Consider the following 12,836-nt stretch of genomic DNA (forward strand, 5'->3'; position numbering starts at 1 on the left):
TTAAAATGACATGTAATAAAAATTATGTAAAATTTCAGATATTTCCTTGTCATAAATTTTTCTACACATCGATGATTTTTATTGACTGATTTTATTGCTGTATGTACAAATGATCACTACGAAGATCTGATTTATACTTATATAAGAATGTTCATATTCTCATCTTCCTTTAATGTAACCAATGTAGTACAAATGGTTTTTACTTCTGTCCCTTTCGTTTCGGTACATTGTACAGACTTCCACAAAGCATATTGGCGGAAACAATCTAACACCTGTTCTCGGATGATTAATAGCTGCAAACAGTCAGGAATCATTAAGATGTCGTTTGTCTCTTGCTTGATGTTGTACTTTGTAACTCTTCTTCCTTGTCGCTTTTTTCCGTAATGATATTCCTTGGATTACATGTTTAATATAGTGTGAAAAGTTTCTGATAGCTATTACTCACATATTCACATAAATATTATAAAGTAACATTTCCTATTTTTAGCCACATTATTCATTTAAATAGCATTTTACATTTATTATAACCCAACTTAACCTAACCTCATACTGAATAATTATATTCTTAGTTGCTCATGAAAAACAAGTTACATTATATTATTACATTCTTGCTTTTACATGAAGAAGAGGAATAAATAATTAGGATAATGGTAAAATGCTAAAATATAATGGTGTACAGTGAAAAAATAAACAAAACGAAATTTAAAAAAGCAACTTATGGAATAATTTTCATTCAGTTCTCTCTAATTCTAATCTACTAAATTCTCATTAAAACTTTCATCAATTTCTCCATCTAAAATTCTCCAGCTACTTTTTGGAGAACATCTTTCCCCTATTAATCCACGTTATTACGCAACTCCAGAGTTACGTAACTGACGTAACCCATTATCAAATAATAAATACATCCATTACGATTTAATCAGGCAAAGGATTCTTTAAGGACCCATCTGACTCATCTTGATCTTGTCCCTTTTTTGAAATGGGTCTGAATGATGAACCCTTCTAACCTAACCTTTGCGTCATATCTCACTCGAATAACGTGAACGTTCCTTAGATGGCGGTGGTAAGATGAAAATACGACATTTTACGTTGAGATTTGGCGGCCCTTGTTTCTTCAAAGAGAGAATATCGCATAATCTCTAGGACGTAAGAGATTCTCTCTTTTTCTTTGAGGAGATTACAACGGTTCTCCACGCGTGTATGCATTCTGTTGCGAGTGCTTCTCACGTGCTGACGTTCCCTGCATTTCGAGGAACCGTGCAATGCCCTTTACCTGTAACGGTAAAGGTGAACAGCACCTCTAAAAGGGCGTTCAGTTTTGACATGGTGTATAATACAAGGCAGATACAATTCTGGCCGGAACGCAACCCGATCGGTGTAGATATCGGGCTCGTGCGTTTAGGACGATGCACTCTGATGCCGTGTGAACGATTTTATGAGGGTTCTTCTGTTCGCCGGCCTGCCTCCACGTGCTTATCGACGTTCGATAGTAACGTTACGTTTTAAGGTTAGGTTGGAGAGTTTTTGAAACCTAAGTAATTTTCATTTGATTTTCCTAATTTTTTGTACTTTCATTTAGAAGTTGATATCTCAAAAAAATAAATTTCACTGAGTTTAGATAGTTAAAAAGTTTTATGTATAAGTTAATTTAGAATTTGCGAGGTCAGAAATATTAGTGCATTCCAGTGCTCGTTCAGGCATGCTAAATTTATTTCCAATTCTTTCAGAGAGTCTCAGCTATGTTGAATATTATAGGGTATTGTTAAAAAAAATTGAAAGTAACCCTGAAATTCTGGAATTTCTGAATTTATGATTTATGAACATTGTATCATAATAATTCGGTAGCCTTCACTGAATTTTCATAAATTCCTGTTCGCTTATTCTGGAACCAACCAAGGTGATCAGGTTATTACAAAAGAAAGAGAGAGAGAGAGAGAGAGAGAGAGAGAGAGAGAGAGAACTGGAAGTGATAAACCTACATAAAGAAAAGAATTGCATAAAAGCTTTCATTTTTTAAAATTTTCTTTCATCATTTATAAAAGGACATGACATTCCCATTCTCCAAATAACAAACTCATGAGTAGTATATTCAAGTAGTCATTATTCCACGAATTAGTGCTGAAGAAATCTGGAAAATTTCATTGCTCAATTTCCCTTTTGAATCATGGTTCAATTGGAACGATCTTTATTTGATTCCTGATCAATTACGTGGCCACATTCCGTCATTTTCCGAGATCGAATTGATTGCAGTGGAAATTCCATCAAAAAGAATTGCAAAATTCTCTACATAGACGCGAATGATTGCAGGTTGATTGATTGCAGTAACACAATCGTGTCGGAGCCCACGCGAATAGGCTTCTCTATCGCGGCTTCGATTTCAGGGACATTCTTCAGGATGAACGAGAATGAAAGTATGTCTTGCTTAATGTCTAACGGGACGAAACGGACATACGATGACCTTCTTCATATTCTAAGCCTTGAATTTTGTGTTCGAGATGGATCTCTTTTCGTTTTTCCTCTTTTGTTCCTTTTATTCCTATTTTTATTCGTCGAGGTAGTACTCTGAGGTCAGTCTCTACAAAATATTACAGTATTTGGTATAATATCGTCTGATACAGTATACTATTTGATGTATTATAGACTTGAAAAGATTATAATATGACTTTGGGATTAGTACTTATCTACAAAATATTACAGTCTTTCTCAGGTAAGAAATAATTAAAATATAAAGATAAATGAAAAAATTGTTAAAAAATAATAATTACGTTTAATGAACACCAAGTAATTGTGGAAAAGTGTCCTCTCGTTTTTGTACTTCTATTTATGAATTCAGAATATTCTAGATTTTTGCAAATGATATTATCCTTTGGATGTAGTGACCTCAGTTTAAATGAAGCAACCGCTTATGGAAGTCATGTGTAACATATTATACACTGATGACGCTACTTGCAATTACCATACAGTTCATTAACATAATATGCTATTTATAGCTTTCTATGCTACTTAAATTACAATAACTACAGCAGACTAATACAAAACCTTATATTTTCTGAAAATTCAGTGATAAAAAGTAAATTGCTAAAAATCTACAGCTTTTCAAGAATATTACATAACGTTTGATTGAAAATTCCTGAAGAGGCAAAATGTGTTACATAAAGGATGGAAAAAGCGGAGAAAAAGTTCGCTAGTGACTTTCTTATTTCGTAGAAAGCTCCAGACACTCGTCATTCTTATTAAATTATTGTAATATTGAACATTAATATTTTGTTCTTTTTTTTTTATCCAATCGAGATTACTCGTATGATCACGTGTATATGTATATTATAGTTTTCTGTCCTCTTCCACGGCTGTTATGTGCGCCTTAAACGTAACTGTAAATTGAAGGTTTCCATCGTTGATCCGAGATTATGAAAGCACGCCTGCGGAAAATAAGTAAACTCTTACCGCAATTAAACGAGAGGGAAATGAATACCAGTGAACTTCCGTGATCGTTTCATCGGTGCACGTGACGCATATGAGAACTTATGTTTACATGAACGCCATAAATTGTTGCGTTCCTCTTTTTTTCTGTTTCTTGATTTTAATTTCTGTACCCCTTTCCGCATCCGCCGGATACTGGCTCTCGACGATCTACGGATTATTTATCGTAAATGTAATTTAATACTTCAAATAAATACAGAGGTTACATGATTAAAAAATGAAAATAATGGTCGACTAAAACATTATTCTGCAAAATGTCATTGAATGATTTTTTCTTCAATTCCATGGTATTTCCAGTTTTATCATAATAAAATGAAATTAATTTAGTACTATGTGAAAATAACGCGATATATTTGATAATGTAACTTATAAACACAAAAGTATATTAATAATAAAAAATAACAATGTTAAAATTTTAATAATGTCGTAAACTTTTCGACTTTCCAGTATTTTCATTTCTTTTATGTTTGTTACATAACCAACAATATTGTAGTATCAATATATGTGCACGCCATGATGGACATTAAAAAAAAACGTTCTGTCAAAGGTAAACATGGTGTTTTCTGTCATTCTCTTTTTAACCCCTATACTGAATAGTTTACTTTCCTTCAGTCGATACAAGTATTGAGAAAAAGATATATATATCGATTGGTGAGAGCGAGCGAGATACATATACAGTTTGTTATGTCTAGTGTTGACTGTAGTTGCAATGTTTAACCTCTCTCCATCCACGCATTATAAGATCTTCATATTGTATTCAAAGTCTTCCGTATCTTAAAGTGCAGGAGAAAACATCAGGTTGTAGTCACATGACAGTATAGATAGGTTAGAAACCTCTCTAAGTAAGGTATTTATATGGTTAGAATAGGCATTAAAATACTCTACATCAAATCTTTAATTTTTTCTGTACTTATTATGAACGTGTTTATGTTTAATAGTAGTATTATTAATAAGTATAAAATAAAGATATAAATCATAGGTGTTTCACTTCACGACCTGTTATCCAGTTTACGGCGCTTCGCCGCTTGTTCAGTATCATTTATTGTTGATCACGTGACATAATACTACCGGTAATGGCAATATAGCCGTTACGAAATTTAACGTATTATATTGGAAGCATTCGTATTTAAAAGAAGCATTCCTCTCGTTGCGTTTCTTCGCGGGGTCCGTGACACAACAATTCTGCTCGTTCTTATCACACAAGTGTGATCGATCTTTCGAACATTATCATGCTACTTTAAATACCTCGTGCTACTGATATTTATAAACTTCTTAAGGAAAAATCTTTATTATTATTCTCAATTCAGACATTATTATCATAATATATTACAAAAAATATTTAAAAAAAAATAGTTCTAAACCATTTTACCTTTAAATTTATTTAAGAGTTAAACAAAAAAGTTTTGGAGCATCGTTTTTTTCAGCTTACGAAATCTTATAAAACCTCATCATACATGTCTTTAACCGAAAAGTGTTAACCAACGTTATTTACGGCGCATTTACGCGAATTGGAATACCTACGTAAACGGATTCGGCCAATATCGTTGAACGTCTCGAAGTTATTTTCACTTTCGTACGAAGGAAAAGGCAGCATCTCGCGAATGCGGACCATCGAAGGAAGTTGGCTGGCGTCGAGGAAGAATGTCGAGATGAGAGAAAGTCGTCCGTTCGCTGAGCAGCTCGTTTAGACTTCCTTTTCGAATCCGAGCGACCACGCGCCCGCGCGTTGTCTCCACTTACGTAATGCGCAGACGCGTAATCGAGAGGCGGACGATCGATCATCGATTACCCGTGCAAACGTACTGTAGCATTGTCTCGGCTACCTTTACAAACCATCGATTCAGTTTGCTTTACAAATGCATTTCTGGAGACAGAAACTGAACTCTTGATCTACTTGTAAATTTAAAAATTCAATCCTGAAGATAAATTTACTCGAAGTCATACGTATTTATTTTTATGAGATTGTACAGTGTTTATGTCGCATGTTAGAATATCGTTTGAAGCGACATCTGCGATACATATCCACTGTTCCATGTAATTGGCAACCAATAAAAAGCTGGCAATCTATCAGTAACTGAACGAACGTTTCAATAAAACGACACGTGCAACGGTGCACGTTGTAATTTAATGTCGGCTTTCTACTGCTAGTCTCTCCAGTCCTTTTCGTATTCAGCTTTTAGTCGCTAATAAAGTCGTTTTCGGGCCTACGTGATCTACAAGCGAATCGAGATCTGGCCACGTAAATATTTTTTAGTTGAAAAGGGATTAAGCAACTCTGTTCAACGTGATAGCCACCTAATTCGTCGACGACATACTCGCGCTGCCCTTGTCCCCTTTCCAGAACGATGCTTGCGACAGTGAGGGATGAGCGTGCGATTCGCATAACCGAATAGACCATGGATTAAACATTAATACTATGATGTAGTATTCACCGTGTGACAGGATTGACGAAAATACGCTGCACTCCCATGCATGACCTTTATGCATACCCATCTAGATTTGATGCAACCTTCGTGATTCATTTCATCGTTTTCGAAACAATTGTTTAAAATTATAAAGGAAATTCGTGTTCTTGTTTTTATATGTAGATTCTTCAAATTGAATTAATTTTTAAGGGATACTTTAAAGTAAGGTTAACAAAGTATTTATGTTCCAGTAAATGAATACTAAACACATGTTTTATAATATATCTACAAACCTACAAGTCCCTTTACTTAACCTAAAAAAAACAATAACTTTTTTTCTATTATATGTTTTAAATTCAATTTTTAAATGATAACGCAATTTATGGGCCATATGATTATTTTAGAAATACGCTTTAAATTTGTTTAGCTAACTTTCTAAAAGAAAAAACGTTGACCTTGCAGCGTCCTTGACATACTATGTACCTTTTATCCAATAACTAAGAACAGAAACAGCAATTTCAATCGATCGAAGTATCAAAATATGTTGTTCTGTATGTTTCTGTAAAATAATATCTTTCGTTTTGTATTTTCAATACCAGTATATGCGTAGATCAGAGTGCAGATAAAGAGAGGCAATTGATATCGATGCAAATAGAAATAGAGAATCTTCAACGACAACTGCAAACCGTCACATACGATCGGGAGAACGCGATTCAGGAGAATCGACGAATCCAGGACGATTTGGCGGCGGCGACTTGCGAAGTGAGAAATCTAGAGCGCGAATTAGAAACGTCCCGCGCTCAATCTTTCGATCTGAAGAGGCAACTTCAAACTTACGTCAGCGAGGTCCGCAGGGCTGAAGAGCTTCTTAATAGGAAGGTGACTTTAATGTTAAATTGTTTTCAAAAATGGAAAAAGTTTAAAATTGAAAATATTTCTTATAATTAAGATATTTCAGAATATTTTTTTTGAAAATATTTGTATTTTTATAGTATTTTTGCAATCAAGTATTTCCAAGGACATCTAGACTTGTAAATAAAAATCTGATTCTCATTTTTGTTTCAAGGTCGTATTTGTGTTCCGTAAATGATAATATACAGGGTGTCTCAATTATAACGAACATCTAAATTATATTCGCTGGTGTTGAAAGTAAAAAAAAAATGGTTAAGAGGTGTTTACACGGTTTCAACATGCGCTTCTGATGATGTTAAAGAAAAATTCCCCAAGGTCACCATGAAAGTCATTCCCAGGTCATCGACATCGAGACAAGATCAACGAACTATTACATTATGACCTTAAAGTGACTTTAAACAGTAAAAAAGATGTCGATGATCTTGGAATGATCTTCATTAAAAATAACTTTAGGGAACTCTTATTGTCATTTTTTCTTACTCTCAATACCAGTGAGACATTTAATAACATTGAAGCTACTAACCAAGATCATAACGGAGAAGTGTGTAGAAACAGAAGAGAAGATAAGTGCTTCAAACACTTCATACTTTATTTGAAGGACGTATTCTGAGTTTACATCTTCGATATTTAAACATAGCTGGCGGGCTTCTACTTTATTATGACTCCTTAACTGTTTGAGAGTAACCTTGAAATGGCCGTGACATGATTTTTAAAAAATGTCTTGTCTAATGTGTCACAAATTCCTTTTACCTTGATAATCTTTCAAAAACAAGTACAAAAATGTATTTGGATAATATATTCCTTTTTTTTTTTTAACACTTTAAAGATAACAATAAAATTTCTTTATATCCCTTTGTGTATGTAGTTTGTGAAAAAGATATATTTTGCAGGAAAATGAAAGAACGGAAATGTTGAATCACTTCAGAAGCCTGAGTTTAGAGGCTACCGTTTTAGAGAACAACAACCATAGCTTGGAGTCAAAAGCAGCAGAAGCAAGGGGTGCTCTTCAAACGGCTACGGATCGAATGTTAGATTTGGAACGACAATTGGCCGACAGGGAGAGTTTAATAAGAAGCTATGAGACACAGGTTGATTATTTTTACATTATATGTTAAAGAAAACAATTCAGAAAAATTCTATATTTATTGGAGAAGAATATTGCATTAATTTTCATTTTTAGATTAGTGATTTAACTCAAAATGTGGCCAGCATGGAAACGCAGTTGCGTCAGCAAGGGGAACAGAGACATAGAATAGAGGCTGACTTAATTGCTGTCAGAGATCTGTGCATGAAGCTGGATCAACAGAAAGATACGCTTATGCACGAGCTTGATGATAAAGATTCACTTAAATCACAGGTGAATAGTTATAGATTCATTCTTGAATATGAGAATTTTTATTTTATTTTCTTCAATTATAACGAAATACAAGTAGCTAGAAAAGGAAAGACATATAGTGATTTGGAATATATGAGTTATCATGTTTGTACACAATATGGTAATTAAATAAAACAAATAATTTGTAATTTCCTCTAATTTTTAGTATGATATGCAAATTGCTAAATTAAAGGCGGAACAATCCGTAATTCAAGACCAAATGATCAAGGATCGCGCAACAGTGGAGCATCTCGAGATGCTTTTGGACCAGGCGAGACAAGAATCTATAACTGTACAGACTAACAACCAGGAGCTCCAAAACGAGATGTCCAGATTAAGGCAGAAAATGTCTGAGCTTCAGAACAAGTTGTAAGAAGCACTTAAATATTACCTACTGCCAATTATAATTATTTTAACAATAGATTTAACACGTTTTAAGTTACATTTTTTCATCATTTAATATCTTATAGATCTTCGGAATCGTCGAAACTTCGACAGTATCAAAATCAGGCTGCAGAATACTGCAAGCAAATCAGTGAACTGCGTAGACAAGTCACGAATGAGCGATTTGATCGTGCCAGAAAAGAAGAAGAGAATCGCAGGTATATATCGTAAAACTATTATTGTAGGATATGAATTTCTTGGTAGATAAAATTCTCATTGCTAAAAATTTGAATATTATTTGGCTTATATCTTGTTTTAGATGTTCACAAGATCCTCTTGATTCATTTGCCCAAACTCCACTTCCTAATAATCAAAATTTCAATGAATCCAATGATACAAAACACAGGTAGAAAAATAATATAATTAAATAAAAGCAACTTTAAGTGCAGAGGTGGATTTTTTAAAATTATTTTTATTACTTGGTAGTTATATCTTGATGATTTTATTTTTAAAAAAGTAATTATTGTTTCCACCGGAAAAAACATTATACTCTGCATTATTACATAATTCTTCATGGTTGGTAAATAAAAATATACAAAATTGAACTGCCAGGCAAGCAGACTGGTTGAAGAAACCTTACACCGCGATTCCTAAATATTTCCATACACTTAGTGGCGCGCGATGTTGCAAGTGTTTGCCCTCGAGAAACGTTTCACACGATCCACCGTCGGACAGATCACCATTTGCGCCTTCTATTTCGAATAACGAAGCAGATGCCTCAAAGCAGAACGATACTAAGAACTCTAACAGACATACAAAGCCTCTGTAATCGCATCAGAAACTGTTTAATACATGTTCTGTAACAGTCCCATTAGCTATTTTAATATAATATTTTTTTGCACAAAGTGACTGTAGAAGTAGTAGTTACTATTACAACATAGAAAATTTCATGATTTGACCTCTAGATTTATTCTTATAAATTTCATTCAAGTCAATAACGAGTCAACAAAATATTTTTTTTTCATTTGCAGATCTTTAAACTCAACACCTGAAAGTTTTAACGTAGATCTAAATGTGGTTATATAAAGTCATATTTAATATACTCTGATCAATAGATATTTGCAGAGTGAAACAAGCAAGGAGTATGATGGCCTACTGGAAAGAAGCATGATGGTAATTTCTACTGGTGTATTACAGTCAAGATCTTTGAATGAAGAAAATAACGGCAAATATGATAACCAAACGAAAGATGCTCAACATGATGTTCCTTGCATTAACATAATAGTACAGCCAGATAGTAAAATGCACTCAAGTCAGTCTAACTATGTACAAAAGGAAAGTATACAAAATGAAAATACACCAATGCTTCCAAATAATGAAGATTCAATGAAAACTGATTTAAAGGCATTGGACATGTCACAATTTAATTCATTCAATAAGAAATATGATAACACTGCCTGTAATACAGAAAATTGTTTCAATATATCACAGTTAAAATTATGGCAAAATAGAGGCGAATATAATCAAGGTAACAAGGCTTCAATTTTTAATAACGTTTCACAAATTCAGTACAGGAGAAGTCCATCACCCTGGACTTATCCTATTCATCCACCTGAGATGTACTATCATAAATTTAATGCTGATACAGTTAAAACGAACTTGTTTCCCAAGGTTAATACGACAGATTTAGGACAAACGACAATGTTACGTGGAAATACGACAAAAGCATTGGATGTGCCCTTAAAAGAATTACCTTTAAAGAATTTTCCTATGAAAAAATTACAGAGTAGTATCAGAGAAGATGAAAGCAATAAGGTGTCTAGAAAGACAAAAGAAGATGAATCTTTTAATTTAAAAACAACTAATGAAACTGAAGATTTTACTAATATTCCAAAAACATATTTGAAATCAACTTCAGAAAATTCTGCAAACTTGATGGAAACAAATTTAAAGCTTAAATCTAAAAATACATTGCCTAATTCTAAATTTAGAACAATAGAAAATTCAATAAAATTTGCAAGTTGCAGGACAAGCAAAAATTGGATGAAAAGCAGTAAATTTGTAAACACCTTTTGTACTAACCAAATACACAAGTACATGAATAATTATGAAACACACAGTGTACCACGGAATCACGGAAATGATACACCTCCTATAATTCCATTCAGAACTACAAAATTAACAAATTTGTTAATTCAAAAGAACAGTGATTTTTGTACTGACACAAATTGTAATAACACTAACTGTACCGTATTAAGTAATCAACAAAAGGATGAATATTGCAACACAACTACAAATATACAATTCATGAAGTCTGAAAGAGACTTTCATGACAATGAATGTGAAAACAAATGCATAAGTACAATTGACAGTGCTTTGGATATATTGCAAAACATGTTGGAAGGAGTCAAAAAATTCAAAAATAAAGATACAACAGAATCCAAAGTTCAAAGTTATGCAAACAAAGAAATGAGATGTAAAAACAAGGCTTGCAATTATGTCAATGCAAGGAATGAAAAGGCAACCTCAAAATTGAATTACAATTCTCTTAATGCAACAGAGTTAATGAGACCAGAGTGCATGAAAATGTTACAAGAAATTAAAAAGCATACTGAAACATTAGAAGAACAATTAATCGTGATGAACAAAAATATGAGAGCTAAGAGAAAAGCAAATGAAAAATCTGTTACTATTTCAGAAAATTCGAAGACAAAACAACAAAGAGATATAATTACACAGATCCCTGAGAAAAAAAATATTTATGTGCAGAAGCCATGTTCGATCGGTAGTTATGTAAAATGTCCTCAAAGTAGGCAGTTAAAATCAGGATATAATTCTGATTATGTTAAAAACAAATATATAACTATTCAGGAAATTAGTGAAAAAAACATACACAAGAAAAACGTTAAGGATAAAAGTTACAAGAACTGCAATGCTAAATCACAGATATTGCATTCTACTGATAATTCAAGAGATGTAAAAAATATCCAATGTCAATGTGAAAAATCTTCATCGTTTCATAATTTTAGTACTACGGATTTTTTACCATTTGCTACATCGACACCTAAAACACTAAATTTATTACAGCATAAAAAAAGTATTTGTTACATTTCAAATTGTACCCAAACTGACGCCATGCTTAAAGACAATTTACCAGTAATACAAAATAAAAAAACTGTGTCAAACGGATTAAGTCATGTTGTAGAGAAAAAGAATAAAGCAATTGATTTGATTAGTGTAAATGATGAGCAAAAATCTTTAGCTTCTAATGAAGACTTCGTTACAATATTGCTCTTAACGAAAGGCGTAAATAATAAATATTTAAAATCCAAATATAAAAAATTGGAGTTTTTGAGTTTTAGGCCAAAATGTATAATCAACTCGCATATTTTATGTGATCAAAGATCAATCAGATGTAGGTTACCCAGGCGAAAAGTGCAGATACCTATTGTGTTCAAATCAAAATCTGTAAGATGTAAAACTGAAGATTGTCGTGCTAATAGAAACAATCATATGCAGTTTGTGGAGCACTCACCAAACAATTGCAATGATTTAGTAACTACTGTTTGCACACAATCGTCCAATTTAAAAATCACTACTGCCACCTCAATTCCTTGTATTTGTCGTATCGATAAAAACATTGTAGAAAATTATACTAAAGAAAGCACAACAGAAAAAGAAGCCTGTATATTAAGTTGATGCAAAAGAAAATTAACAGTGTTATGCAGTTAGCTTGCAGCATTTGAAATGAAAGTATGGTACTATGCACCAATTGTAAGATTTTAGCATTGAATTTAGTTATAATACTTATATAAATGAAGAAGTAGTTATTCTCAGGTGAAGCCTAAGTTGCTTGTACTTTTGTGGAACAATTATGTATCAAGAATTGACATAATACGTTTAATTATAATTTTCAAGATTACTATAAAATTTTAGTAACGTTTACGGGCACAACTTTACAATAAATTCCTCTAAGTTATAAATCTTAAGTTGACAAATAACAAAACTGTATTAGAGTTAGTATTGAATAGAAATTGTTATTATATTGTACATGCGACTGATATGTTAAGAAGAATAGCTTATTTTATTGTATTGTTTTTATATTTTACTTGCTGAATGAATAAAGTCATAATGTCTAATTTCTTAGAACTTTTGTCAAATCAATTCCACTTTTATTAGAAACTCGAAAACATTCAGGAATGCTATATTTCACCCAAAACGGATTAAGAAATATAAATCATTCGTTCATTTATATATAATAATCAAGTTTAATCGTCTAA

General features: G+C 32.6%; 1 protein-coding gene across 1 annotated transcript in view; it reads left to right on the top strand.

The window, feature by feature from the left end:
* The window catches only part of LOC108571484 (centrosomal protein of 135 kDa), a 27,643-nt gene extending 15,388 nt beyond the window's left edge, over positions 1–12,255 (top strand). The window contains exons 15-20 of the mRNA XM_017933539.1: positions 6,485–6,764; positions 7,688–7,885; positions 7,978–8,154; positions 8,339–8,541; positions 8,643–8,774; positions 9,672–12,255. Coding sequence (XP_017789028.1) covers positions 6,485–6,764; positions 7,688–7,885; positions 7,978–8,154; positions 8,339–8,541; positions 8,643–8,774; positions 9,672–12,255 — 3,574 coding nt within the window. The remainder of the gene's footprint in view (positions 1–6,484; positions 6,765–7,687; positions 7,886–7,977; positions 8,155–8,338; positions 8,542–8,642; positions 8,775–9,671) is intronic.
* Positions 12,256–12,836: the final 581 nt, after the last annotated feature.

Source organism: Habropoda laboriosa, unplaced genomic scaffold (genome assembly GCF_001263275.1).
Source record: "Habropoda laboriosa isolate 0110345459 unplaced genomic scaffold, ASM126327v1 scaffold40, whole genome shotgun sequence".
NCBI classification, from domain to species: domain Eukaryota; kingdom Metazoa; phylum Arthropoda; class Insecta; order Hymenoptera; family Apidae; genus Habropoda; species Habropoda laboriosa.